Genomic DNA, 27,259 nt, shown 5'->3' with positions numbered 1-27,259 from the left:
GGTCTATTTGTTTGAGCTTCTGCTTTTAAGCTCTTCTAAAAAGCTGTGTTTTTGGCTTATCTGAAAAGCTGTTTTTGGAAATAGATTGTTGGCTTCTACAACAAATTTTTGGCTTCTCAGCACATAGCTTTTCAGAAAAGCATATCTCAATAAGCTTATCAGCTTTAGTTCATTTTTCTCAGAAACAGACTTCTAACTTCTCTAGAAATCACTTCTTCAGAACCTATTTGTTCTGACTTCTGATTCCTGCCAGTAGCAGAAGTAGAAGTAAAAATAGGAAACAAACATGGCCCTAATTACTTACTTTTCGTGTCTCAGCCCAAGCTACCCCGCTTGGAGGGATGGGCCACACCGTACGGACTGGGCTGATCTGGGCCCAAATCCAACCCGAGCGAGTCCGGCCCCGACCCCGATTCCCCGGTCCGGCCCGCCACCTCCACCGCCGACCCGTCCCCTCGCCGTCTCCGTCCACTTCCAGCGACCGACCCAGCAAGCCAGCCAGCTTGGAGCTTGGAAGACTTGGCCATTCCACTCCTGTCGGACTGGGCAGGCGATCGATCGATCGAGAGAGAGAGATGGCCGCCGCGGCGGTGTTGGCGCTGCTGATGGCGTCGACGCTGGCGGGGGCTGCGGCCGGCGGCGACATCGTCCACCACGACGACGAGGCCCCCAAGATCCCAGGATGCTCCAACGATTTCATCCTGGTAGGAGGCTTTCTTTCTTAAAAAAATTCCCCTTTCCCTACTCTCCTCCTGCTACCTAAACTAGCAGCAGCTCACTTCAGTTTAGCTTTGCATTTCGTCCCCCCAATCGAATCCATCCGTGCCTGAGCCTGACTGACTTATTCCTTAGCTGTATTTGCCTTTCTTTTAACGAGGGCAGGAGCGCCGCCAATGCATCAAGAGATAAAAAAAAGTTGCTGTATTTGCATCGTACGCACCGAATTGGACTATTACTGCTGCATTCCATCCTTTCTTTCCAGCTGCTGATAACATTGCTTTAGCCCCCTGCGTTCCTGCTAACCAGGCCCAGGCTTCAATCCCATAGGTAGGTTGCCCAATTCACCAGAGCTACTGCCATCCTGCACTACGATACGAGTGTTGCCATACTTTTCTTTTTGTTTCCATCTAGCCAGCTTCTACAATCGCATGCCATTTCGCCCTGCTATTATTCATTCTCTCCAATCATTCCCTGTCAATTTAAGGTAAAAGTGCAAAGCTGGGTAAACGGCAAAGAGGATGACGAATTTGTTGGTGTTGGTGCTCGCTTTGGTCCCAAAATTGTCTCCAAGGAAAAGCACGCAAACCGAACTAAACTTACGCTGGCAGACCCTATTGAGTGCTGCACTCCTCCAAAAGACAAGGTTTCATTATCTTCTGGAAACAAGTCATACTTATTTTTCTCTCTCCGCAACTTCTGTATCCCGGGCCGGCAGTTAAAAGCTTCACCTTTGTTCTAGGTCTCTGGAGATGTTCTTTTAGTTCAAAGGGGCAAGTGCAAATTCACAAAAAAAGCAAAGTTTGCTGAAGCTGCTGGTGCTTCTGCTATAATAATCATAAACCATGTCCACGGTACGTTATGTTATCTCCCTACTTATGACTTATGGCATTGCTTGTTGTAATTTATTTATTTTTCGTATGATCCTAGCCATGTTCCTTGAACAGCACCTTCTGTTACTTTTTAGGCAGGGGACTAAAAGAACCACCTTGCATCACTATTCGAGGAATGCTTGATTTCACTTATTCTATCATTTATCTACCCTGCAGAACTGTACAAGATGGTCTGTGAAAAGAACGAAACAGATCTTGATATACATATACCTGCAGTTCTCCTGCCAAAAGATGCAGGTGCCGCTTTACATACACTTCTTATGAGTGGTAACGCAGGTAAACCGTTAACTCATCGTGCTCACCGACAATTCAATTTTCGTGTGGTCCATGAGTGTATTCACTTTTGTTATCTAGCCTTTCGTTCGATTTTATGTGGACTCGGGTTTTGTTATTTGTTCTACCTAGAATAGCCTACTGACATATCCTTGTCTCTTCCTTAGTTTCTGTGCAGCTGTACTCTCCAGACCGTCCTGTAGTTGATACAGCAGAGGTGTTTCTGTGGCTCATGGCTGTTGGTACAGTCCTTGGTGCTTCATACTGGTCAGCATGGAGCGCTAGAGAAGCAGTTATTGAACAAGAGAAGCTCTTGAAGGTTATGATCTCTTATGTCATGACACTTTGCTCTAATATAGCTTCGAATTAAAATGATGTACTGACAAATACACTAATTGTAAAGGATGGCCATGAAAGCCTACTGAATGTTGAGGATGGAGGTTCTAGTGGCATGGTAGATATCAACGTGGCATCGGCGATAATGTTTGTGGTGGTAGCATCATGCTTCTTAATAATGCTTTACAAGCTGATGTCTTACTGGTTTGTGGAGCTACTGGTAGTAATCTTCTGCATCGGCGGTGTAGAGGTGCAATTCTATCTAATTTGCAGTTTTATTTTCAGAAACATAATTACGAAATATTTGATGCTTCTTAAACAGTAAATTATATCAGTTCCGAGTCTCTATTTCACTGAAATGGCCTTGCCAGGATGGTGTGCAAACTGCATTTTTAGCTAATCCCTTACCGTTTTTCCTTTCTTGAACTAAAGCCTGTGTTTATGCAGGGTCTGCAAACATGCTTGGTGGCTCTCTTATCAAGGTACAATGGATTTGCTTGGGAGTTTGTTTGAATCAAGCATTCTGTTCTAGAACTTCTGCAGACAACCTAAGTTTTTTTCCTTAAAAAGAACTATTATTGACTTAAGCTGTGGGATCTCTCAGATGGTTTAAAACTGCTGCGGAATCTTTCGTGAAAGTACCATTCGTTGGAGCTGTTTCACATCTTACTCTGGCAGTTTGCCCATTTTGCATTGTATTTGCTGTTCTGTGGGCTGTTTACCGCCAACGACCCTATGCTTGGATTGGGCAAGATATTCTTGTGAGTGCAACTATCTGTAGTATTCAATGTCTCCCATCGTAGTTGTCACATCAACTGAATTTCAGACTCTGTACTTTCAGGGTATTGCACTGATAGTTACTGTCATCCAAATCGTCAGAGTACCTAACCTCAAGGTAATCTAGCTGATCTCAGTTTTTGACTTTCAGTATGCTGTTGAGCTTTGCTACGGGTTTTTTGGATAAGTGTTGTGGTATGAGTTCTGTTTACCTTCTGGACATGATCAGGTGGGTTCTGTTCTTCTCAGCTGTGCTTTCTTGTATGACATCTTCTGGGTATTCGTCTCCAAGAGGTTGTTTCATGAGAGTGTGATGATTGTGGTAAGTATCGTGAAGGGGTATTCTGATATTTGGCGGCGATGGTGTCCAGGCTTTGCTGGTTATACATGCTTGTTTCTTCTCATAGGTTGCGCGTGGTGATAAGACTGATGAAGATGGTGTGCCCATGTTGCTAAAAATCCCACGAATGTTTGATCCATGGGGTGGATACAGCATAATTGGCTTTGGTGATATCCTTCTTCCTGGGCTGTTAGTTGCTTTCGCGCTAAGGTAAGTCTGCCAAACATTTGGTTATTCTTTCATGTGGATTCGACAGGGATTCAAAACATTCTTGTTTGCCTTATTAATTTGGTTATTAAGCTTATCATTTGGTTTGCTTTTAACCGTTGTTCAGATATGATTTTGCTGGCAAGAAGAGCTTTCAGTCTGGTTACTTTCTGTGGTCAATGGTAGCCTATGGTTCTGGTAAGTTTCACTCACCGTGTATCCATGCAGCAGGCAGTGGATTGAGCCATGGGTTTTGTGATATTTACTGGCTATGCTTTTGTGGCCGTATCAGGACTTCTTATCACATATGTTGCACTGAACTTGATGGATGGGCATGGCCAACCTGCCCTTCTTTACATTGTGCCCTTCACGCTCGGTAACAATCTATCAATCTGGATCTATGAATCGCCTGGACATGAGGCAGATCATGTGGAAGGGACCATACCATAATTTAATGAGTACTTGTGTGTGTCTTGTTGCAGGGACGTTGATAGCGCTTGGGTGGAAGAGAGGGGAGCTGCGAAACCTGTGGGTACGAGGAGAGCCGGAGAGAGTGTGCACGCATATGCAGTTGCTGCAGGGGACGACGACCCCAAATTAATGGCATGCATCTCTTCGATCTCCCCCTGTAACAATGTAACTGTATTTGTAGACTGATGTGTGGACAGCAAGTAGTAAGAGTGCCTTCCGTTCCTGCTAGTAAGTAATACCAGTATGGTCAACTGGTTGGATCAGGACAGCTACAGCACTAGTGTGACTTTACTGGTTCGTGAATTTCTAGTGAATATCATGTGTCCTTAATTATTGGCTTGGTTTAGTGTGATATATGCTGCCTGTGATGGTAGCAACTACTATTATCAGGGAATGAATAGATGGGTTAATAGTTAGTTATTGTATTGGCATGTGTGTATAATAAAGTACCAACAATATAATGTTTGTGCTCCTCTTCGGGATCGGATGCATCATATATGGTTACTTACGTTGATCAGTCATCATATATGTTGTCAATTTGTCATGTGGGAAGGATCTTTGATCCAAGATTATGGAGGGGAGAGAGAGAGAGAGAAATTATACGACTTTATTTTTTTTTTCACTTCGTTACACGTGTACGCTTTGGCAAGTTAATTACTCTCAAATTAAGTCAAAGAATGGAAAGAATCAATATAAATCACTCAGATACATGTTTCTCTTGCCAATATGCAGATAGCAAGTATTGAGCTGCCTCCTGTAAGTCAGACAAAAACAGAAGTCCATGATCAATCGATCAGTGTTATAGAAAAGAAAAGGAAAAGATTAGAAACGATCATGCCAAATACTGTAGCTAATAAATATGCAAGCTAGCTTGGCTCTCTTCCTCTGTCCCTCATGTCCATCAATGGAGGCTGTGAGCGAACGTGATCAAACTGCCTTGCCCCAAAGGCATCGGTGCCGGGGATGTCAGCTCCTCATCCGTTGACGGCGCCGGCAGGTTGAGGTCCAGCTCCAGGTTGACGCTCCTCTCCTGCAGCTTGCTGCTGTCATCCGCGGTCACCACGCTCTCCGGCGCCGCTGCAGGCAGCGGCCGGTGACGCCTCATGTGCCCGCCGAGCGCCTGCCCCGACGCGAACACTGTGCCGCATGTCGAGCACTCGTGCGCCCTCCACGCAGCTGCCTGCAGCTTGGCGTCGCCCGTGCGCAGGCTAAGCATCGTCTCCATCGGTGGCGTCGACGTAGTCACGTCCTCGTCGTGCGTGGCGAGGCGCGGCTTCTTGTGGCTGGTGCGGTGGCCGCCGAGGGCCTGGAAGGAGGGGAAACACTTGTTGCACGTCTTGCACTCGTACACGTAGAAGCCGGCCTTGCCGCCGTCCGCGTACTTGCGGCTCGTGAACCTGTTTCTCGGCTTGGGCGCCGGGGGTTGCGGCGTGGGCGAGTCGACGGCGGCGCCCTGGGCGAGAAGGATGAGACATTTGGCCATGTCCTCCTCCTCTTGCTCCTCGTGGGTGGTTGTGGTGCTGCGGGAGGAGGATGAAGCGGGCGACGGCAAGGACGAGTGGCGCTGACGACGCTTGGTGCGCTGCTTGCGCTTGACGACGACGGCGGCGCCGGAGCCGACCGTGGTCATCATGAGCGGCGGCGCCTTGTTCTGCTCTCTCTCCTCCTCTTCCTTGTGCATGATGTGGCAAAGGAAGGAGGGAGAGAGGGAGTGTGTGGATCCAGAGACACAAGCTAGCTAGAGATTGAGGTGTTCGTTCGTGTCATCGTGTCCAACTTTATTTATAGCTAGCTAGGGAAAGATCGATCGATATATAGAGGGAGAGAGAAGATGACTGTCAAGAGCTAGTTGCATATATAGCAGCGCAATGAATAGAATGGAAGTCTATTTTTCTTTGTTTATTTATAGGCAGAGCCACGTGCATTTCAAAAAATGCATGTTAAAAAAGTAGTTTGTACTTCCGAAGTACATACTTTACTATGATATATCACATATATTTATTTATCACTACGAGGATACTTATATACTTATTCTAAAATGCTCTGATGTAAATTACATGAAAAATTAAAAAAAAGTCCATCAATTTTAATAGATTTTGATAATACATTTATATTTGTATATAAAATGTAATATACTAAAAAAATATGTGCAAACCGCTAAAAAATATACATACTATTTGGATAATCTTATATACTTATATGTTCCATGTATATACTCATAATATAGGGAGTATCTCATGTGATAAGCATGTGAGTATATAAAATCATCCAAGTGGTATGTATACATTTTTTAGTGGTTTGTATTTTTTATATTACATTTATATGTACAAATATAAAGATATTATCAAAATCTATTAAAAAATAATAGACTTCTTTTAATTGTTTCATGTAGTTCGCATTAGAGTATTTTAGAATGAGTATATAAGTATACTCATAGTGATAAAGGAGTATATCCAATTTATTTATATGGTATATCATAGTAGGGAGTATATACTCACGGAAGTACAGACTAGTTTTTCTATATATATATACACACACACATACACTGTATGTATATTCTGCAGGTATGCTCACTGTAGTTCATATCTACGCACACTCCACAAGTTGTAACTCATATTATTTCGAGTTGTAACTCATAGTGTTTCAGGTTGTAACTGGGGGATGTACGTAGTGCGAATAACAACTTACAACTCACAGTGTTAGATTTTCGTGTTGCAATTATGTATTTATGGACGTGAAGTTGTAACTGATCAACCTAATAAATTGTAACTTACAGTGTTTCGAGTTGTAACTGGGGATATGCACAGTGCGAATAACAAGTTGTAACTCACAGTGTTAGCTTCTCGTGTTGCAATTATATATTTTTGGACGTAAAGTTGTAACTAGTCTACCTAACAAGTTGTAACTTATAGTGTTTCAGGTTGTAACTGGGGGATATGCGCAGTGCGAATAACAAGTTGTAACTCACAGTGTTAACTTCTCGTGTTACAATTATGCATTTCTGGACGTGAAGTTATAACTGGTTTACCTAACAAGTTGTAACTCACAGTGTTTCGAGTTATAACTGGGGGATGTGCGTAGTGCGAATAGCAACTGCGCATAGGTGAAGAATAGCCTCACCGTATATATACATCAGCGAGTTTTTTTTTAAATAGTGGGATTATCTATCTATCAAATGTTCATGGAGTCAAGGATGGTAATTTATCTCGATTATCCATTTATTCACGGATAAATACCTAAATAGAGTAAGGTATGGATAGCAAATAGTACTCACAGATATGTTTCTCGGTAAAAATACTACCTGACGAGTAAACAAGTACGGGTATGGGTAAAGTATATCCATACCCGCGAAACATGTATACCTATTATATAAATATCTTACCTTCAAGCTCTAACATTCTATATCATATAAATACACTACTCCGACCCACCCTACCATACCGCCATCGCCCCATCTCGCCGCCACTGCCCCGTGTCGCACCGCCCCAGCCTGCCTCGTCTCGCCGCTGCCGCCCCATACCTCTTCGCGCCACCCCATCCCGCCCCGCCCCGCCCTACCCCACCGCCCTGTCATGCCACATCGCCGCACCGCCCCACGGGTAACGAGTTTGGAGCTAGCTCTTCACCCGTGGGCGTTCATGGGTATACTCACGGGTGGGTAAAAAACCGACGGATACAAATATGGGTAAGCACTACCCGTACCTGTCGTACCCGATTGTCATCCCTAATCATGAGGTTGTTAATAATTAATTAAACAAACTATCTTAGTTTATTTTTTTAATTGTTGAGTGAGTAAGAAAGGCAAAAGAAAAGGAATCTAGATCACAAGGAGAAAAAATTTTGGAACATACTCCCTCCTTCCTAAAATATAGGGTATATTAGGATTTGAAAAAATCTCCAAAAATATACTTTGACCATTAATTTATTTTACAACATATTATGAATTTCTACACAATCAATATCATATTAAAATATCTATGACATACGGATCTATTGATATAACTTTTGTACATTAAAATATACATATAATTTGATTAATTATTGATCAAAATTTATAAAGTTTGATTATTGCAAATTCTAATACGTCCTATATTTTAGGGCAGAGGGAGTAAGAAACAACAAAGAAAATATAAATAGAAATGGCTATTGGGCTCCGTACTTTGGTGCACCGCATAAGGCTCTTCCCGTCCTCTGTTAGTATTTTTGTGCTTAATAAGTCATAAATAAAAGATTGCAATTGTAAGCCCCATAATTATTCATTGGGATGCTCCGAACTGAGACATCTATTGACCTGCAGACACTGTTATTTTATCAATTACTCGTTAGAACAAAAATAAAAGATTGGTTGAGAAATCAAGGATTGGATTGAAAATGAAGCAGCGAAATTAAATAACTTTAATGTTGGTCAGATATAATATAATATAATAGTAGCCCATCTCTAGTCATTGGGCGGTCAGGGAACTAAAATTGGGGATTTCTGCAGCATGTTGCACCATTTTATTTTATTTTATTTTTGTGATATGGCAGTCATGTGGCATTAGTTAACTAGACTATAGTATTGTGCTATTCCAGCGCTAAGATGAGGGTGGATTGGATATTCTCATTCTGGTTCAACTAAGCTTGTGCAACATGCTGCATTGTTAATTATTTGGGTACAGTAAAATGCAGATAGCTAGATAACCAATACTAAAACTGTTTGCAAAGTAATTAAATTAAATAGCTGTGATCGATTCGGTGCAATATATAACCGTAGAGTTGGATTACCTTATAAACTATTATTAATTATGCTTGAAATTGGTGGAGCAGACGAGAAGAGAAAAGGTATAGGTGGATGCATGCACCTGCAGCAAAATATATATTCAACCCAGACTCGAAGAGAAACCCCAATCGTGCAAGGTAATGGTATAGTCATGGTGAGCACTACACTACATTGAGGGGGGATTTCATCGATCTCTTTGCCGGCCGGACAAGCTAGCTAGCATATAAGGAGGAGGACATATATGCATGCCTTAATCAAGCTTGATAGCTAATTAGCCATATATTGCCACATCAATTTGATTTCTAGCTAGCTAGCCCCCTTACTGTACTTTGGTACATCGATCGATGAACATGATATTCCGCAGCACCCGGCCTGCCGGGGAGACAGCTACGACGGCGGCCGAGGCCGACAGGAGCACGAGGACGTGGAGCATCAGCAGCCGGGTGTCCATGTCGTCGTCGCCGACGTCGAGCATGAGGAGCAATGGCAGCGTCTACGATGAGCAGGCGGCCGCGGATTATGATGATGGATCGGCCGCGAGGCAGCAGGAGGAGGGGGAGGAGGACACCAAGGAGGTGGTGGGCGTGGCGGTGGGGAAGGAGGTGAAGGAGTGCAAGGCCAACCTGATGTGGGTGCTCAGCAACATGGACGCCATCCTCATGACCAGAAGCAACGACAAGAAGAAGGAGGTGACGGTGGTGCTCCTGCACGTCCATCGCCCGGCCAAGACCATCCCCGTCAGTACGTGCGTCTTTGATTTCCGGACATATATGGAGCAATGCGCGCATATGCAGCTATTATATATGTTTCTTGATGATTGGAAATCGATGCGCGCGATGCAGTGGGTGCCAACTTTCCTGCGGATCAACTGCACGAGGCGGAGGTGTCGGCGTTCAGGCAGGCGGAGACGCAGGCCATGAACAGAGACATGGCCAAGTACAGGGCCATCTGCGCCAGGGTGAAGGTACCGGCCACCTGCAAGGTGCTCACGGACGCAGTAGACGATGTAGCGCAGGGGATTCTCAGGCTGGTTGCGCAGCACGGCATCACGCGCCTTGTCATCGGAGCAGCCGCAGACAAACGATACACCAAGTAGGACTAGTACTACTTTAAATCTTTCCATGGAGATCGATCGACCGAGTAGTTCAGAATTCAGATTATATATGTACGGATATATACGTGTGTGTGTGCAGGAAGATGACGGCGCCGAGCTCCAAGACAGCTCTAAGCGTGCAGCAGCAGGCTCACCCGCTGTGCAACATCTGGTTCCTCTGCAAAGGCAATCTCATCTGCACCAGGTACTTCGTAAGTAAATAAAAAGAACACTACTATATATGCATTCCCAAATGAAATCCAAGTAGTCGATCCAGCTAATTATATATACCTAAACAAAGCTGCTCGTCAGATATGCATGTTAATTACCGTATGTCTTATCTACAGGCTTGCGGCTGTTAATGTTATCCCGAGAAACAGTAGTAACCCTGCCGTAGTAGTACGAGCTAGCAGCAGCAGCAGCCAGCTGAGCGGCGACGAAGCTGCTGCTGAGAGTCATGCCAATGCCTATGCCCGTACCCACACGAGAAGGCCTGCTGTTGAATCTTCTTCTTCACCCAGAGGTCAGTCGGTCCAGCTAGGCAGTTTCATCCAGAGCTTGAGGAATGACGATGGGTCCAATACCTTCTTTAATTATTCCAACGGGGACGGGGAGCCTCCTTCAATCTCAGACAAGTTTAGCAGCGCGACTAATTCAGGTAAAAGGTTCGTCAGGTGCAAAGTAGCATGCAGGACCTAGCTAGTTACAGCATGCTTAATTTGTTCTAAATCTACGGGAATATATTGCAGATCGCTGGGATGGCGACACGGAGACGGAGAAGCAGCACCCAGCTTCTTCATGGTCTCAACATGCAGATGGCATATTCCCGGCTCCCAACACTCGTTACACTATGGCACAGCAGGTTGGCCTGTATTGATTATATTATTGTGCATTTGCATCTATATAACTGGCCAGGCGTCAGTACCAGTAGTTCATCGATCTATTGCATCTGCATGCATGCATGACTTGCAGACATATCTTTTGCATGCATGCAGAGAGTGGAGGTTGGAGAAAGGAACAATGACGTGTACTACTACAAGCAGGACATCGGGAACATATTTGCGGAGGCAGAGAAGCTCGGACGGGAAGATCACAATCCAGCTGTCACTCTTGGGCGCCACCACACGGCCGACTCCTCGCACCATCAGCTTGTTTTTCAGGTGCAGCCGGAGCACGCCATGAGGCAAGCAGGAGCAGGAGCTCAAGTAGTGGAACAGCTGGCGGTGCTGCGCGATCAGCAAGACATGCCAGCGAGGAAGATGAAGCAAGAGCTGGAGATGGCGCAGCAGCAGCGGGCGGAGCTGGAGGCGCAGGTGCTGAGCTCCAAGCGCGTCATCAATGACCTGCAGGAAAAGCTCTCCGAGGCGCACTGCATGCTCTTCTCCCTCGAGCGCGATCAGGACGACCTTCGCCGCCAGCGAGACGCCGCCGTCCGAGAAGCCGCAGCTCTCCGTGACAGGGTCAGGCAGCTGGAGCAGGAGCTCCTCCTCATCAGCACGAGCAACGACGGAGGCGGCTTCACCGAGCTGTCGTACGACGAGCTGCAGGAGGCCACCAACAACCTGGACGAGACGCTCAAGCTCGGACAAGGCGGCGGCTACGGCACCGTCTACAAGGCCATCCTCCACACTGTCACTAGCAAGGAGATGACGACGGTGGTGGCCGTCAAGGTGCTGAACCCGCAGGGCATGCAGGGCCTCTCCCACTTCCAGCAACAGGTGGACGAGCTGAGCAAGCTGCGCCACCCCAACGTGGTGCCGCTCCTAGGTGCGTGCCCGGCCCCGGAGGCGTGGGCGCTCGTCTACGAGTTTCTCCCCGGCGGCAGCCTCGAAGATCGCCTTGGCGGCATGCTGTGGCCGGACCGCACGCGCATCGCCGCCGAGATATGCTCCGCGCTCGTCTTCCTCCACCAAAACAACATGGTCCACGGCGATCTCAAGCCGTCGAACGTCCTCCTCAACGCCGGTCTGACCAGCAAGCTCGCCGACTCCGGGCTGTGCCGGCTGCTGGAGCCCGACGCCAGCGCCGTGATGGTGCGGTGCATGCACACCACGTCCACTGGGGGCACGTCCCTGGCGTACATGGACCCGGAGTTCCTGGCGTCCGGTGAGCTGCGGCCGAGCTCCGACGTGTACGCGTTTGGCGTCCTCTTGCTGCGGCTTCTGACGGGGCGGCCAGCCATGGGGCTGGTGAAGCAGGTGCAGACGGCGCTGGCGGAGGGCAGGCTCCCAGGGATCATGGACGCGTCGGCGGGGGAGTGGCCGTACACGCAAGAGCAGGGCGAGCAGCTGGCTCAGCTGGGCGTCACATGCTGCGAGATCGCAAGCAAGAACCGGCCGGACCTCGCCGGTGAGGTGGTGGCCCACATACTTGGATGCTTCCACCAGTGACAAGGAAATAGAATTCAAAATTGGTTGTCTATCATTGATACGATGGACCTATGCTATGCATATAGAATTAAGAATTCTCGGAATATATATATATATATATATATATATATATATATATATATATATATATATATATATATATATTGGATGTGTCTGAACACAGTATAGTTCACTATTGCATCATCCTAATTACGATACTAAAAATAGTATAATTACGATCTATAAGATAAATCAGTTAACTCGATATCTTATCTAATCATAATTATATATTTTTTATCATATAATCGTAACTTGTTTATATCTGCACACTTATTATTAGAATCCAAAAATAATATAGTTACATCACAACTAACTTTTTATCATAAGATCATTTACCATCATAACTAACTTTTTATTATATAATCATAACTCAACTATCTATATCATTGTAACTCGTCAGTAAACTATAATATACCTTATAATTATATATTTTTTATCATATAATCATAACTAAACTATCTATCTGTACTTATCATATCTAACTATTTTTTAATCGTAAATAACTAGAGCGTGGCGCAATGAAATAGCAGCAACCAATGATCATGCAATGCAAGCATCTCAAATGTTACAACAAGTGAATTAATGTCGTGCTGCATTGAACGGAGCAAGGCTGTTTTGAAACACGACAGCGAACAGAATGAATCCATCAGCACATATAAAAGAATCAACAACCTCTACATTCTACAACGCGTCATAAAAGTCCGACAACATTACTACGTCTTCTAGCTGTTCGATGCAGAATCCTTTTGCTCTCCCTCCACGAGCTATCAATTTCACTATGACGGCGCAGAAGCTTTATTAAATCAACCCTAATCTCAGATTTCTCCCGTCCCTTCGCGCACACTATTTCTGATTCACCACAGCATGCTGGGGGAGTGTGAGGTCCTGCTCCGGTGCTTGATCTGCACATGGAACTCAGCTGCATCAGTGCCTTGGCATGGCAATGCAACTTTTTTGTGTATCATTTGCATAATAATCATCAACATAGTTTATAGCGTTGCAAGTTGTACTTCCACTGGTACCATAAGAGTATGAGAAAAAGGAAAATATAATTCCCAACATCACTGGGTCATGCTATCCTAGTGTATCAACTTATCAGTCCATTACTCCAAGCAAGCATGTCAATCGATACTTGCACATGACCAAACTAGCAGAGGAACGAAATGGTGATCCCCATACCTATCTTCATCACGGTCTGAGCGTGGAAGCAGTATAGACTCTTCACCATTATTTGGATGGCAAGCAGGACAAAAGAAGGTTTCTGGAGGGGGTCCAAGCAAATTGATACAATCAAAATGATACCACTCATCACACTGATCACATGCAATCATGGCCCTGTTATCATATGGCTTACGGCAAATGCAGTAGAGAACACTGCGATCTCTTAGTGACTGCAATGAAATGTTGTAAGTGAGAAAAGAACCATCAAAATGCCCAAGAAATTATGAGATCTAGCATTAGCATATGCACCTTTAGTTCCTTCTCAACATGTACAGAGAGATTTTCCCCTTCCATAATAAGTCCATACACAAGATCAAGTGCAAGCTCACCAGAATCAAATGCAACCTGTATCATAGCACAGTTTGAAGGTGTGACTAGTTTCATTTTCATCTTGGGAAACAAGTAGCGAAAGGAATTGAAGTCTCACCTTTTCTGCTCTGGCCAGCCACTGCAGACTGGTTTCCTTTATTTTACTAACCTCCAACTTGAAGAAATCCTCACCACATATTTCTAAATTTGAACCCTGAAAAGATCAGTGCAGTAAGAAATACAACAGGCAGAATCGATTCAAATAAATTGACATTGCAGAAGAAAAAAAATTAAAGAGCTGGGAACCAAAGAGCCTTAGACAAAGAAAAAAAAAGATATTTGAACCCTGAATGTTTCCCCGTCAGGATAAAACTTTGTATTTGTTGCCAATGACAAACAAGTGTAAAGATATTATGTTCTTCCATCAGGATGGTCTCAGGTGAATGTTTCATTGCACCAGATCAGTTACAGGACCAATCTTAAGATGCGATGCACATGTGGAACACAACTGTAAAAGGCATGCTTTTTTATTTCCTCTGAATCTCAGTTGCCCAATTTGGTATCGTTCTGATTGCCAAAGAACATAATATGGTGTAGCCATGTAGGGAAACCCGCATCTTGGCAGTCCCTATATAGCCATTACTGAACAACCTAGAAATGGCCTAACAAGACAAGTTTAGTTTTATTTTTCACCAAACAAAAGAAGAAGAAAAAACTGCATTACCACTTTATCAAGGCGCAACACTTCTTGGATCGATGCCTTTTTTCCACCACACAAGAGTCCATGTATTCGTTTCTTCCACAAATATCTGCTCAACACAAACTCAAGTTTGCAGCTGACATGGTGATCATCTAAGCCAGAAGCTGATGTCGCCTATCAAAAATGATAGCAAAAAAAAGTTAGACATTCACAGCAATAGCACATTTTTTTAGTTCTTTTAACACAGTCATCACTTCACAATTGGGGAAGACCATTGGCTTTTCAAAATAGAGAAAAGACTGCTCATTATCACCTTTAGAGCAACTAGAAGAGATTTGCATATGACATTAAGATCTTCTCCATGATAAGAATCTGAATCATTCAAAATTTGCATCAAAAACGCATTCAAGTTACAAGCCTTCTTGACAATTTCTTCCAGCAAATCCAATTCCTCAATCCTGTAAAAGTGAGTTTTAGTCAACCAGAATGAGAAAGTTGAGTTACAATTCAATATTTACTTTTTCAAAAAATTACCCTGTGTAGAAACCCTTCGCAAAAGAGAGGAGTTTGATAAGTGCAGTAAGTGCAGGACGGTTCCCTTTAGACATCTGTAACAATTACATGAGTATCAGACTATAAATGCAATCATCACCATAATGATTTATCAAAGCAATAGTTACCTTTACTTGTATTTTGTTCTCTAATGGATCCTCACTTTGTAAATGTGAGCAAAATGGACAAATCCATTCACTTGTTATTTGTGTAGAAGCGAGCACGTTTTCCACACAAGAGTCATGGTACCTTTCAACCAATCATTCAGTCACCACTCACCAAAAATTTGCACAAAAGCAAACTAGCTACATCTTTGAACATAGTCTTCTTCCTTTTTAACACAATGACTTGAGCAGACAAAGTTCAGTTGTTATTATAGAACATGGAAAATCAACCCCAAGCACATGTACCTTACCTGTCTTGACATGTCACACATCTAGAGGCTACAATATCTACCATGTCACATGAACAGATGGCGCACAAGCCTTTCTTCTTACAATCCTCGACATATATCGTGCAAACATCGTTCAATGATCCTCTGATCTGAAAGGAGGAAATAAAGTGGTCAAAGTATTTGTCCAGAAAAAGAAAATGAAAGAGCAAGCCTTGACACAGAGACAAACCTTGCGAAGTATGGAGAGCAAAGACGCACTATCATTACCATCCAGAAACAGAGAAGTCTGGCACTGAGTGAACCACTCCTCAACCTTTTTAACCTCAAGAACAACTTTATCCATCTCAGAGCAATCAAATGCAACAGACTGACCATTGTCCTAAAAAGGTTCGGTTTCAAGAAAATGAAAGGATTATCGGGTAAGTATTTTCCAAAGGCCAAAGTTCACTACGAATCTAAATTTTGGCATCAACTAAGCAATAAAATGCAGCTATGCCGCCAAAGAAATTATAAGACTTTATTATGAATGCTACAAAGTTGGCAAAACCACAAAAAAGTAAGAAATTCAGCATCTAGACAATCAAACCAAGAATAACGTACTTTCAGCCTCAGAAGCCCAGCCCAAGACTGGTGATCAGGCAACATGAAGAAGGTGTTACACTGCTCTGTCCATGAACTGAAAGGAGGGAAGATTTATTAAATGATAAAAGTACAGATGACAACACCAAAAGAAATAATATTATGACATTAATCAGGTGCAGTAAAGGATTGCACAGAACAAGGTGTGATAGGCTCGTATAATATGTAATGATTGTGAAGATATTTGGAGTGATGTAATTCAACATAAATACAGAAGCAAGAACTCGAAACTCCATGTCCTCCCAGAATGCTGAGATGTTTAGCATAAGCATTTTTTATAGAGATATCTTACTTATGTTTGTTTACAGCATCCTCAAGCCTGGCAGTCATCACAGGATAAGGAACTTCAATTTCCTGCGGCAGGCAAAAAATAATAATGTAGTTAAAACAAATTACAACAGAACAAGTGCATGGCAAATGGAAAACACAGATCAGTTCGAAACACTTACCTTGAATTCTGCTAAAATATTCTCAACATCTTTCAATTTAGACTTTGCAGATATTTCAGAATCAGGAAGCAAACTAAGTGCTTTTCTTAGCCAAGACAAACCCCTCATTAACAATTTAGCCAAAGAGCAGTCCAACAAAGAGGCAGGAAGGTGGACTGCTTCTTCAATTAATCTATCAACATCCTGAAAGGTCAAATTTAGATGTCGGGATCGGCAAGTACATGTGTACTAACTCAATACTATGGCACTACGGTAAGGATGGAACTATCATCTTGTCTTAGACTCTGACGTACAAAAAGTCTAAATTGAACAAATTACCTCCAACAAGGGAATCATGCAGCACCGAGACAGTGCGTCCAATATCCATCTAAGCATCAACAAAGAATCCTTCAGTTGATGAAGAGCCCTAAACTCAAATCCAAGAGATATTCCACTTTCTATTTCTGCGTTCATTTTATCTTGCAGCTCCTCCAAATCTCGTTGAAGTGGGTCAACTGAAGAGCCAATAACATTCAAATTAAGTAAGGTTCCCAAGTTGCATAATAAACTTAGTGAATTACATTCCCATTCTTTGACATTGTTGAGAACAAAATTAAGTGCTGAAGTGTCAAGGATGACTTTCGAACTTGCAGCCTGATTGATTAAATCCTGTGACAGAATAAAGAACAGAGTTAAATAAGGATGCCCACTACAAACAATTAGTCATATAACTGAGCCGTATTTTGTGAACCTTGAGATCATCAACTTTAAGAAAGCCTCCAAATGCAAGTTTATTGCACCTAGGTCTCAGATAGGTTTGACATTTGTCTATCCACAACTTAGCAATATCAACCTCTGCTTTCATACGCAGTTCAGACGGAAGGATAACTCTTACATTCTCTGAGCACCTGAAATTGGAAGATTCAGTAGGTACCATCCAATTCAAAAACCCTCAGAACATCTCAATTCACATCATCATGACTAGTACCGCATATGGTCTTCATACTCAGAGAGAGAAGCTGATTGCTCAAGAATAAGTCTAGCCTTCTCTTCCCAAGCAGTGGCATCTTTGAGCATCCGGGACAGGTCGACAAACGGTTGCTCCTCTTCAATAGTTAGCCTGCCATAGTAGTAACTTAAGAGTGAGACAGAACTAGATAATCATCCTAAACGATATGCATAGACTGACCAATCAAGCTAACTTACATGGAAGCTTCTTTCAAAACTTCTTCAACCACCTCCATGGACATTACTGTTGCAAGAGCCTATTACATGCATGGATGTTATGATCAATTCATCAGCTGCCTAGGCATAAAAAAAATATGTTCACCCTGAACAATGGTTCTGAAATACCAAACATCGTGTATGGACAAAGAAAAGTAGAAGGCATATTAAATAGACAAACACAACAAAAAAATTTACTAGGTCTTAATGCTGGACACTACAGATGACACTACAAATGTATAATAACATCCTGCTTAAACTGCACTTTTGGCTCATAAGACAACATGACCAGAACTAAAGACGAGAATGAAGAATTGCTGTTGCAAAACTTGGGTGGAAATCCATGACAAAATAATTTACGACATAGAACACAATTAAGCTAAGGTGGCACAATAAACCAGTGATCAAGAATTCATTGTGTGCGCACCAGCAAAATAAATGGTACTAAAATGTTAACAAGCATTTATACTCTCAGTTACAAGGTTTATAAAGCATACCTCAGATGCTTGCTTCCTACATAAGGACCTCTTTAGTTCTTTCTCAACAATCGGCAATTCATCAACTGCATAGAACAGTAACTCTTGTGAAAATGACTGTAATCATAGATTGCAAATACAGCAATATCCATTGAAAAGTATTTACACAGCATGCCTTCTACTCTCAGTGATTCTCCGTCCTTCAGAATGACTATCAACTCCTCAATAACATTGTGATAGTCACTCCTTGCATAAAGTTTTCCGAGTATGTTATTAGCATGATTCACCCAAGAGCAAGCACCTGAGTGACGTTGCTTAAGAAGGTTCAGCTCTGGAATGCTGAACTTGGCACCATTTGCAGCAAGGAGGAAACTCTCCAGCTCCTGGAACATTGACAATAAAGGAATATCACATCTACATTCATTCAAAGAAAATATAATAGAAGAAAGGCAAAAGAGGAGGAATAGCCACCTTTAGACCAGGGGAGTCTTGGAGATATAATTGACAACGCATTCGCCATGATTCGGCATCTTTCCACAGTTCTGAAATAAGATCAATCTCTGGAACTAGAACTCGAAGTTGTACCAACTATAAATGTTTAGAATATTGCCACGGTCACCAGTTCAAAATATCAGTTTATACAGAAACATATGAATGTTGAATGAATCAGAATGAACTTCAAAAGGGAAGTTGACAGCGAAAATTTCCCAAAGGAAACAAACCTCTAATTTCAGTTTATCAAGGACATCTATGTCAACGATGCCCAGTTTATTCTGTTCAAGGCAATCTCTTGCTTTCTTCAACCAAGACTATAGCATAGTACAGAAGATGCAAACATTCCAAAAGTTAAGACACTCACTATTTTCAAAAATGAATGTGGACTAAAATGGAAGAAGATAATCCCAGTAGCATAGAAATATATGTAAGAATATCAGATGATTCACTTTTCCACCACATACCTTTGCAGAAGAGATCTCACAAGACAAGGTTGATGATTTTGTTAGGTTAACTGGGAATTTTGAAACCCTAGAGTACAATGTTTCCAAGTTGTCGACCTAAGATAACATGACAATGAAGCAAAACTGTAAAAAGAATTCCATGAAATAGTTGGTAAGGGAATTTCAGGCTGCAATATAAATGTGTTGTCTACAACAGAGAAGTGTCTGACTTTTAGTATTTTATATAAAAAATATATATATTTGCTTAAGAAACAAACCAACAGCTGGAAAATGCTTACCATCAAGTGTGATGACAATGCAATGTTTATTTCACTAATCAGCATTTTTCCTTTCTCTGCATAGACCTGCAGCAGGGGAAAAATTGAAACAACACAGTAATTTTAAGGCCTAATAAGGACTACAAGAGTACCCAGTGTTACATACCTGAAGTTTTGTAAGATTAGGCTCACAGCAGGGGATACATCTCACAGCAACTAATTCTTCAATCTCCACATAATTTACTTTATCAGAACAATTGCCTTTACAAAGCTGAAAATCCTCAATTTTGGAGAGACATTTTCTAACACCCAAAGCCCAGTTCATAGCTTCTGTTAGTTTTAGTGTTATATTCCGGACCTAGGAAGCACACAGTACTACAGTTAAATCATTTAATACTTGTAGACTTGTAGGCAAGTCACGGCATGCTTGGTAAAAGGAACATACAGAATCCATGGCATGGTCACCCCAAAGAAATTGTTCAGCTTCTTCTAAGGCAGTGGCATATGCACTATCTACGAATGGCATCTGGAGAATATGATCAGATTTCAAGAGCCATTCTTCTGCAAGATCTACATATGATATATAGCGATCTTTGACCTGGAAATGAGCAGATAAAGCACGAGTTAGAGAAAGATAAGAACGAAGCTAGACTGATCCTTAGTGAGGTGTAATTTTGTACTCACTATATCGATGGTCATGCTCTCGTTGCAAAAGGAAACAATGATAATAACAATGTAAAAACGAGCAAATCATTCCACACATACTTTTGTTTAGTGGAGAACTAAATACAAATACTCAAACCAAATAGCATTATGGACAGAGCATTGTATTTTAGTTAATATCGAACCTTTTTAGACGGCACACAAACGTCATTGAGCAATTGCGGGTTCTGCTTAACATTGTCCCCTGGGAGACTAGCCAAAGAGACCTCGCAAACTAAATCACCCAACTCTGCAAGGGTGTGGCGATAATGTAAGCAATGCTTCTCTGGACTGCATTCACAAAGGTGCTTCCAGTGCTGGGAAAGAAACAAATGCAATAATTCTTAATAAACTTGACTTAAATCTAATGAAAAGGACATTCAATGTCACTGCATAAGATGAAATGCCTCGTTGAAAGTTGTTCCAGCAAAAATCAGAAATATTGGGTTCAGTAGTCCAAAAGAGAACTGAAAATTTCACATCTCACACTCCAGTATGTCAATAAAAAATGGATGAACACATAAAGATGGAATTAAGTTAACAACTGAATAAGCAAAACAATGGCATAAGAAAGGCACACCTCAAGGCAAACATAAGAAGACAGCCTACAGTTACAGGAAACAGCTGAAAGATACAGATACTGTCGACAAATAATGCATGTAGGGTCCTGCATGATAAAAGTTTCACATTGATCAGAAGACACCAATGAAGTTACCAAGACATAGGACCAAGATGTACTGTACTACTGAATACTGATAGACTACCTCTTCACTTCCAATAAAGTCCGGGTTACTCCGTGGTGACATTGGACTGGATTTAACAATCCCATTAATCCATAACTCCTCTCGACATCTTCTCTCTTTTATAAAAAGCCTTTCTATTTCTCCCTTTAAGTGGGGAAGCGACTCAGAGTCCACACCATTCTATCCAGCATAAGAAATATGGATTTATGGTTAAGAAGCTAGCATTACGCAGGTTATAGTTACTAGAATAAGATCATTGTGTAGCAAAAAAAAACATATGTAAAACCTGGCCATCACTAAAACTGTTGTTCACTATAAATAACAGTGGAGTCTGTAATCACGCATCCCATTTTTTTCACTACAACACAGGATGAGGAAGTTAGCGTCATGGTGCTAGGGACCAGGACCATAACTAATAAACTAAAAGTTCTTCATTGTTTGACAGGACAAAATGATGGTTTATCCTGACATGGAACAATAAGAAGCGTAACATGGTCACTAAAGATTTCTGTAGCTAGTACTTATCCTGCAACAAGTGAAACATCAAATTTTGTATCCTTGTGTGGTAAAGCTTAAAACAATCACACCATGCAGCCTTTTTGCTTTACATGGCAGCTGCCCTAACGCAGAAATGCCCTAAATGACCACCTTTTCTTTGGACAACACAATCAAGGCGTTAAACATGCTATTCAAAATTCCAAACAAATTGCATGACAAATTGTTAGTGCTTTGTCATTTAAGACAACAACTGAATGCTGAAACTGCCTTCAGCTAACTTCAAAATTTATGGTTGAAATTCTAATACGCAAACCCAAGATGGTAGAAGATACATTTTCAATAAAGGGGGGTCACTGACTAGTGACAAAAGAACATCATACCATGATAAGCACACTAAATTAATACAGAAGACAAGGCAGCAATACTCAATAGGAATTCTCTGACCTTTGCAACCACATATAGGAGTTCTTCATGTGACAAAACAGGCGCTTTACGGTACAAACGATATAATTCAGCCCCAATTCCACCATGAGGCAACCAATCAGCGGGAGCAAAATTTACAGCCTCAGCACAATTTAAACCTGAAATTTGAATGATGCATCTCAAAATTTGTACAGAATCGTAATTGCGGGAAAAACGACTGGCCTGAATTACCTAAATTGAAGCCACCATGGAATGACCTAGGAAAAGTAATGACAAAGTTGCCAGGTTCCTGAAGGAAGCCAACAAAAAAGATCAGGCTGAAAACTCTAGAATCTAGATGTATTTAGATCTAAGAGAATCCAGTGTTACTTAAACTCCATAGATAAATGGAACAAAACCAGTAAAAGGATACTTATGCAATTATGCAACAAGAAGAATTTACAATAGAGAGGCGAAACGAGAATATCCATATCATTGAACAATGCCAACATCATGTCATAAAAGCATCCATGAATACCACGTGTATCAAAATGTTTCAGATGATAGGAAACAATGCTTCCACTAACCTGCATCACACTATAAACAGGAACACCATTTGCTCGTAAAATAGATGGATTCAGCATTGTGACAAGGTGAAAAAGCAGGTCAGGTTGTGCATCAAACAGATCAGGTAAGGCCTGGCGCATAACCTGCAGGAGTATAAAGACTCAGGTTTTATGGAAAAGCTCGATTGTTGCCTAACTCCATATGTTACATTGAAACCAATCGTAATGATCTGCGTGTTTCATCATTCAACCATAAAGATCCAAGCATCACTATATTTTCACTTCATGTGCATCAATTATTAATCATTTAAAAGAATTATTGAGAAGGAAGGGGCATCAAAGAATCATAATACCGAACTAGCAATTCTTGCAGAGAACCATGAGCAGCATTTTTATTTGTTTCTTCAAAATATAATAAAAAATCGCAGGGTAACACTGTGTATACCTTTTCTCTTAACATCAATGTATATACACAAGCTATACATGACCGCATTATTCAATGCACGTCTCCTCATTCGGAAGACCAAAGATACTCCAGAAACAAATAAGCAAAAAAAGAATGTTTTAAACGAATACATAGGTAGACCAAAAGGCATCTATAACTACCATAGTACTATAATCATTGTCGTTTCCATAAGATAAATGTTGTGGATAAATAAATGGAACTCTAGAAGACTAGAACATAACAACTGCTTCCAGTAGTGACAAAAAAAAATAGCACGATTGACACAAAAGTAAAAAATGAACTCCACTTACCATTTCCTAACACAGAAAAAATGAAAGTTTATGGAGCTGTACAAGAACATAATGTAATGTATTCCAAGTGTGTGATGGTTGATATTTGTACATACATAATATAAAAAATTACCTGCTCAAAAGCATTTGCTTCTGCTCCAGGTACTCCATACCAACATTTTGGCGCACCCCTGAAACATACGAAGAATAATCACATCATAATCCAACATGGACTAACTGTATGCTCAAATTTTGATAACAGAACATTGGCAGAACATAACAAAGTTGCTACAACTTCTTATAAAAGATCAAATACTCCATCCATTCATAAATATGACACTATACACTCTTTTTCCTGTTCAAGAATATATCATGTTCTGTGCTTTCAGAGAATGTTTCGTGGCATTCCCTGATATACCCATAACCATGATAAATACCCTTGCACAGACTTCAACTAGGTCAATGAATCACTCAAACATGCCTCTACATTGTTGATGGGGAGTTGTTCGTTTACAGTGTGCGCATGCAAGCATGTGCTGCTACACAAAAAGCTAAAAAATTAACTGGGAACTGCTTTAAACAATAACTTTTGAATCAGTCTCGATGCTAAATCACTGTAGAGTGTAGAAGAACATTACTATGATATTATTGCATAGATGGATGCAACTGCCATGTGGGCCAAGTAAGTATACAACTCCTGGGGAACAGGAAATGTTCTCATCATTGGCAGAAGTTTAGCTAATCTCAAATGAAACCTGATGCTAACATCATAAAAAGCCATAAAGGCTTACAGTAGATAGACCCGACACGAGTCATCTTTCTCTTTCTGCTGTTTAATTTCCTGCATTCATCTATCCTCGATTTGTAGGGTGGCTAGTTGGCTACTCAAGCTTACTATCACAATTAAATGCAGGTGCCTTAGTCTACATTTCTTAACCCTTCCGCGCTAACAACCTTCACTGTACTTAATCATGGTGGTATCTTTTATTTACAAGGTAAATGTGTCTCAGTGAGGTGGGTTGTGGGGGCACAATCTCCCACTGATGCCTCATAACACATAAATACTCAAAATGGAGACCACGTCAAATTAAAGATTAGCTTTCACATGAACCACTCAATGTCTTGATCAAGCTAAATATTAAACAGAGCATGATCAATCAATGAAATGGGGTTATTTCTTATAACAGGCTCTCTAAATTTGCAATGAACCCAAGAAACTAAACTATTAACCAGAAAAAAAAATCAACTGATGAAAATCGCATATGTAAATGTTAAAATGCAAGGTCTAGAAGGACAGAACACATGAGTGTGCACATGCAGATCTACACAGCTTGAGCACATAATAATGGACTCAAGAGTTCGATAAATGATAGCCGTTACTTTATATGCATACAGGATTCTGCAATCTCTTCCAAGCTCTTTTGAGTTACAAAATGAGAAAGCTGACTTTGGATGATCTTAGTGTTAAACATCTTTACAAGTCTACACCAATATAAAATTCAATCATTGACTCTTGCTAAACCCGTAATGACAGACAAACAAGTTTACATGTTATCCAAAATTAATTTTAAGATAACAGTACTACCAGCAGACATAGATGGGGCAACACTAAATGGTACAGATGCTTACAATTTGCAAGAAGCTAGTTCAGAGGAAATATGCGTACCAATGTAAATAATTTATTGAATAGAAACAATGGTCCTCGACATGCCAACAAAATGATGAAAACAACATCCCTATGTAGAGCCAAGGGACCATTACACCAGCAATTTTATCCCGGACTGTTCTAAGAACTGAGCCTGGCAGATTTGGAAAATTGTTCAGATTCCACGGGCTCGAGCAATACTCCTGCCACACCTCCAGATCTACCGATGATGGGACCGGATCACCAAGACGAGGGAAGCCACTTCCATAAACTGAAGTATCCAAGTCGCTCCCATACATAATCTCTAGTTCCCCTGCCTTCCCCTCCACGATCTCCCAAAACTGCTTCTCGACTTGAACACGGCTGGGATTCCTCTGCCCAAACCATCTCTTTCTCACCCTCTCGTCAAATCGCTGGAAAGTCTCAAGCAAGCAAGTCTTCCTCCTATGGATAAATCCGAAACAATCTCTATCGGAGTTCATGCAGTCTGAGCAATACCAGTTCCCAGGAGGCACTCTCTCAAGCGGGGGCGACAAACAATACAAATGCCAGCCTTTATCACAACGATCACATAGGAGCATGACATCCCCATGTAACCCACTATTACACTGCTCACAGACCTGATCCACTGCCTCATTAACCACAGTAGCCGCAGCCTCAGACTTTCTTCTTTTCCTCTTCCGAGCACCAGCAGACACCTCACTGACCACAGCAACCACAGCGTCAGACTTTCTCCTTTTCCGCTTCCTAGCACCAGCAGACGCCACATTATTTCCAGTGATGTCACCACCATTTCCGTGGCGGCCATGAGAAGTTCTTCCACCCGCTTTCCTACGGATGACACTTCTTTTCTGGCTCGTAACACCTGAAACCTCCTCATCCATCGCTCCAGTATCGGAATTGTTCCTCCCTTCATCCTGTGAACCAGAAACTGACGGTTGATCATCAGATTCCAGCTCTGGTTGCTTCCCCTTCTTCCCATCCTGTGACACCGATCTGTTGGTGAACTTCTCGTACTCATACAGATGCTCGTAATAAAGCTGTGCAAGCACATGCTTGGCACACTCCGATACATGCATTGGTGCCTTGTCATCAACTAGGCGGACCACGTCGCCCCACCGCTTCCCCTCACAGGCACCGTCGTACCCACCGAACCTCTTCACGGCATGGAACAGGCGGCAGAGGTCAAGCTGGCGACCATCCGAGAGAGCTGGCGACTTTGGAAGACCCTTCTTGCGGCCTCGCCGATGCCCGGAGGAAGCCCTGAGGAAGCGGCGGTAGTCAAGGAGGAAGGTGTCGGGGTCAGCGGGGGCGGGGCGGGCGATGAGGCGGTGGATGGGCTGCCTCTTGGTGGGGAAAGAGAGCGAGGAGAAGTCGAGGGCGTGTGGCGGCGACCATGACGGCGGCGGGACGATACGGCAGATGCCGAAGGGCTCGGCGAGGGGGCGGATAACGGCGACGTAGGCGAGGGGATCGGCGAACTCCTCCTCCGTGGGGTGGAAAACCGGCGCCTCAGGGACGGAAACGCCGCCGCCGGAGGTGGTGGTGGTGGCGGCAGCGGCAAGGGGGCGGCCCTTGCCCATGGGCGGTTAGGGTTAGGGCACGGTGGGGAATGGCAAGTGAACCTACCTGACGAAGAAGAAGGGGATAGCGTTGGGATCTTTTCTGTTTTTGCTTTTTTTCATTAGGGAGGGTTTTGGTTGTAAAAAGCATGATGTATGCTGCATGTGTGCTTGGATTTTTATTTTGGGAAAACTACAAAGAACTCTAAACTATGATCTAATCTTCAAATTTTATTTTTAATTATTAAATCAGATATGTTCCATTCTAAGCTTTATAATACCACTTAAATCAAATTTTATTTTCAACTATAAAACCAGATATATTTCACACTAAACTTTATAATACCACTTAAATTTCCACTCTAAACTATGAAATCAGATATATTTCACCCCGAATTTTAGAATACCACTCAAATAACAACTTAACCATTTTTGAATGGTGGTTTTGCCTATGCAGCAAGTGTGCATCGGCGGTTAAGCCATGCGGACTGACATGTCACTTAATCTTATTTTTATTCTTCTTTTTTTCAAACGGTTTTGCCATGTATTGACTCCGTCATATTGCTTCATTATCATTTGACGTCTAGCTGAGTTAACACAGGTTGCCACCAGGGTCTGTGCTGTCACGTCTCCGTGAGGTGGACGATGAACTGGACCAAATTAGCCATGTCAACATACCTTTTGGCAAAAACATTCATGCATACCCACCACATAGGCAAAATCACCCTCCAAAAGTGGTTAGGATGTTATTTGAGTGGTATTGTAAAGTTCAGGTTGAAATATTTCTGATTTCATAATTCAGGGTGACATTTGAATGTTATTGTAGAGTTTATGATGAAATATATCCTATAAGCGATGGAAGAACTCTCGCATGAAACAGGGGAATTAACGCACTTTTTATCATCGTCAACATATGAAACTGAGTAGATTCCATTAGAAGCCATCAGACGAG

At 42.2% G+C, this 27,259-nt stretch overlaps 4 protein-coding genes across 8 annotated transcripts; 2 read left to right on the top strand and 2 right to left on the bottom strand.

Annotated features, from left to right (window-relative positions):
• Nucleotides 1–498: 498 nt before the first annotated feature.
• On the top strand, nucleotides 499–4,487 carry LOC133931363 (signal peptide peptidase-like 5). The gene is made up of 14 exons (XM_062378228.1): nucleotides 499–704; nucleotides 1,205–1,363; nucleotides 1,460–1,571; nucleotides 1,767–1,886; nucleotides 2,051–2,202; nucleotides 2,287–2,469; nucleotides 2,667–2,701; nucleotides 2,824–2,980; nucleotides 3,061–3,114; nucleotides 3,226–3,318; nucleotides 3,404–3,546; nucleotides 3,671–3,741; nucleotides 3,836–3,919; nucleotides 4,026–4,487. The coding sequence occupies exons 1-14, from the start codon at nucleotides 576–578 to the stop codon at nucleotides 4,142–4,144; spliced, it is 1,611 nt and encodes a 536-aa protein (XP_062234212.1). The 5' UTR covers nucleotides 499–575; the 3' UTR covers nucleotides 4,145–4,487.
• A 268-nt stretch (nucleotides 4,488–4,755) lies between these two features.
• LOC133931072 (zinc finger protein ZAT5-like) lies at nucleotides 4,756–5,695 on the bottom strand. Its single transcript, XM_062377900.1, has one exon. The coding sequence runs from the start codon at nucleotides 5,693–5,695 to the stop codon at nucleotides 4,916–4,918; it is 780 nt and encodes a 259-aa protein (XP_062233884.1). The 3' UTR covers nucleotides 4,756–4,915.
• A 3,652-nt stretch (nucleotides 5,696–9,347) lies between these two features.
• Nucleotides 9,348–12,256, top strand: LOC133931071 (U-box domain-containing protein 33-like). The gene is made up of 6 exons (XM_062377899.1): nucleotides 9,348–9,514; nucleotides 9,616–9,865; nucleotides 9,967–10,071; nucleotides 10,214–10,524; nucleotides 10,616–10,728; nucleotides 10,862–12,256. Exons 1-6 carry the CDS (start codon nucleotides 9,400–9,402, stop codon nucleotides 12,254–12,256), a joined length of 2,289 nt encoding a protein of 762 aa, XP_062233883.1. The 5' UTR covers nucleotides 9,348–9,399.
• Nucleotides 12,257–12,816: 560 nt separating this feature from the next.
• LOC133931153 (lysine-specific demethylase JMJ17-like) lies at nucleotides 12,817–26,421 on the bottom strand. 5 transcript variants are annotated; one of them, XM_062377960.1, is made up of 34 exons: nucleotides 24,767–26,421; nucleotides 23,234–23,291; nucleotides 22,387–22,509; nucleotides 22,052–22,109; nucleotides 21,842–21,978; nucleotides 20,921–21,079; nucleotides 20,737–20,823; nucleotides 20,303–20,473; nucleotides 19,900–20,052; nucleotides 19,621–19,812; nucleotides 19,476–19,541; nucleotides 19,198–19,293; nucleotides 18,961–19,047; nucleotides 18,710–18,826; nucleotides 18,540–18,621; nucleotides 18,405–18,449; nucleotides 18,260–18,324; nucleotides 17,745–17,803; nucleotides 17,527–17,658; nucleotides 17,290–17,446; nucleotides 16,878–17,207; nucleotides 16,560–16,742; nucleotides 16,403–16,464; nucleotides 16,072–16,147; nucleotides 15,701–15,850; nucleotides 15,493–15,620; nucleotides 15,206–15,326; nucleotides 15,060–15,133; nucleotides 14,839–14,983; nucleotides 14,550–14,699; nucleotides 13,944–14,039; nucleotides 13,766–13,861; nucleotides 13,475–13,686; nucleotides 12,817–13,197 (listed from the first exon to the last, which is right to left on the bottom strand). In XM_062377960.1, exons 1-34 carry the CDS (start codon nucleotides 26,326–26,328, stop codon nucleotides 12,987–12,989), a joined length of 5,640 nt encoding a protein of 1,879 aa, XP_062233944.1. In that variant the 5' UTR covers nucleotides 26,329–26,421; the 3' UTR covers nucleotides 12,817–12,986. The 5 variants fall into 5 exon arrangements, 4 of the variants coding, with proteins under 4 accessions (XP_062233944.1, XP_062233946.1, XP_062233942.1 ...); XM_062377962.1 differs by having other exon boundaries at nucleotides 18,414–18,449; XM_062377958.1 differs by having other exon boundaries at nucleotides 18,405–18,621.
• Nucleotides 26,422–27,259: the final 838 nt, after the last annotated feature.

This window comes from Phragmites australis, chromosome 10 (genome assembly GCF_958298935.1).
Source record: "Phragmites australis chromosome 10, lpPhrAust1.1, whole genome shotgun sequence".
In the NCBI taxonomy this organism is placed as follows: domain Eukaryota; kingdom Viridiplantae; phylum Streptophyta; class Magnoliopsida; order Poales; family Poaceae; genus Phragmites; species Phragmites australis.
Note: the sequence above shows the minus strand (reverse complement) of the source record. Positions and strands in the feature narration are given on the sequence as shown.

Excerpts from the sequence above, each read along its gene's own strand:
- LOC133931363 (XM_062378228.1), top strand. The coding sequence starts at position 576 with ATGGCCGCCGCGGCGGTGTTGGCGCTGCTGATGGCGTCGACGCTGGCG. Across the intron at positions 2,203-2,286 it reads AACAAGAGAAGCTCTTGAAG|GATGGCCATGAAAGCCTACT; the intron begins GTTATGATCTCT and ends CTAATTGTAAAG. Across the intron at positions 2,470-2,666 it reads TCTGCATCGGCGGTGTAGAG|GGTCTGCAAACATGCTTGGT; the intron begins GTGCAATTCTAT and ends GTGTTTATGCAG.
- LOC133931071 (XM_062377899.1), top strand. The coding sequence starts at position 9,400 with ATGTGGGTGCTCAGCAACATGGACGCCATCCTCATGACCAGAAGCAAC. Across the intron at positions 9,866-9,966 it reads GCAGACAAACGATACACCAA|GAAGATGACGGCGCCGAGCT; the intron begins GTAGGACTAGTA and ends GTGTGTGTGCAG. Across the intron at positions 10,525-10,615 it reads TAGCAGCGCGACTAATTCAG|ATCGCTGGGATGGCGACACG; the intron begins GTAAAAGGTTCG and ends AATATATTGCAG.
- LOC133931153 (XM_062377958.1), bottom strand. The coding sequence starts at position 26,328 with ATGGGCAAGGGCCGCCCCCTTGCCGCTGCCGCCACCACCACCACCTCC. Across the intron at positions 18,325-18,404 it reads GAGAGTAGAAGGCATGCTGT|TTGATGAATTGCCGATTGTT; the intron begins GTAAATACTTTT and ends TGTTCTATGCAG. Across the intron at positions 16,743-16,877 it reads GCATGATTCCCTTGTTGGAG|GATGTTGATAGATTAATTGA; the intron begins GTAATTTGTTCA and ends TTGACCTTTCAG.
- LOC133931072 (XM_062377900.1), bottom strand. The coding sequence starts at position 5,695 with ATGCACAAGGAAGAGGAGGAGAGAGAGCAGAACAAGGCGCCGCCGCTC.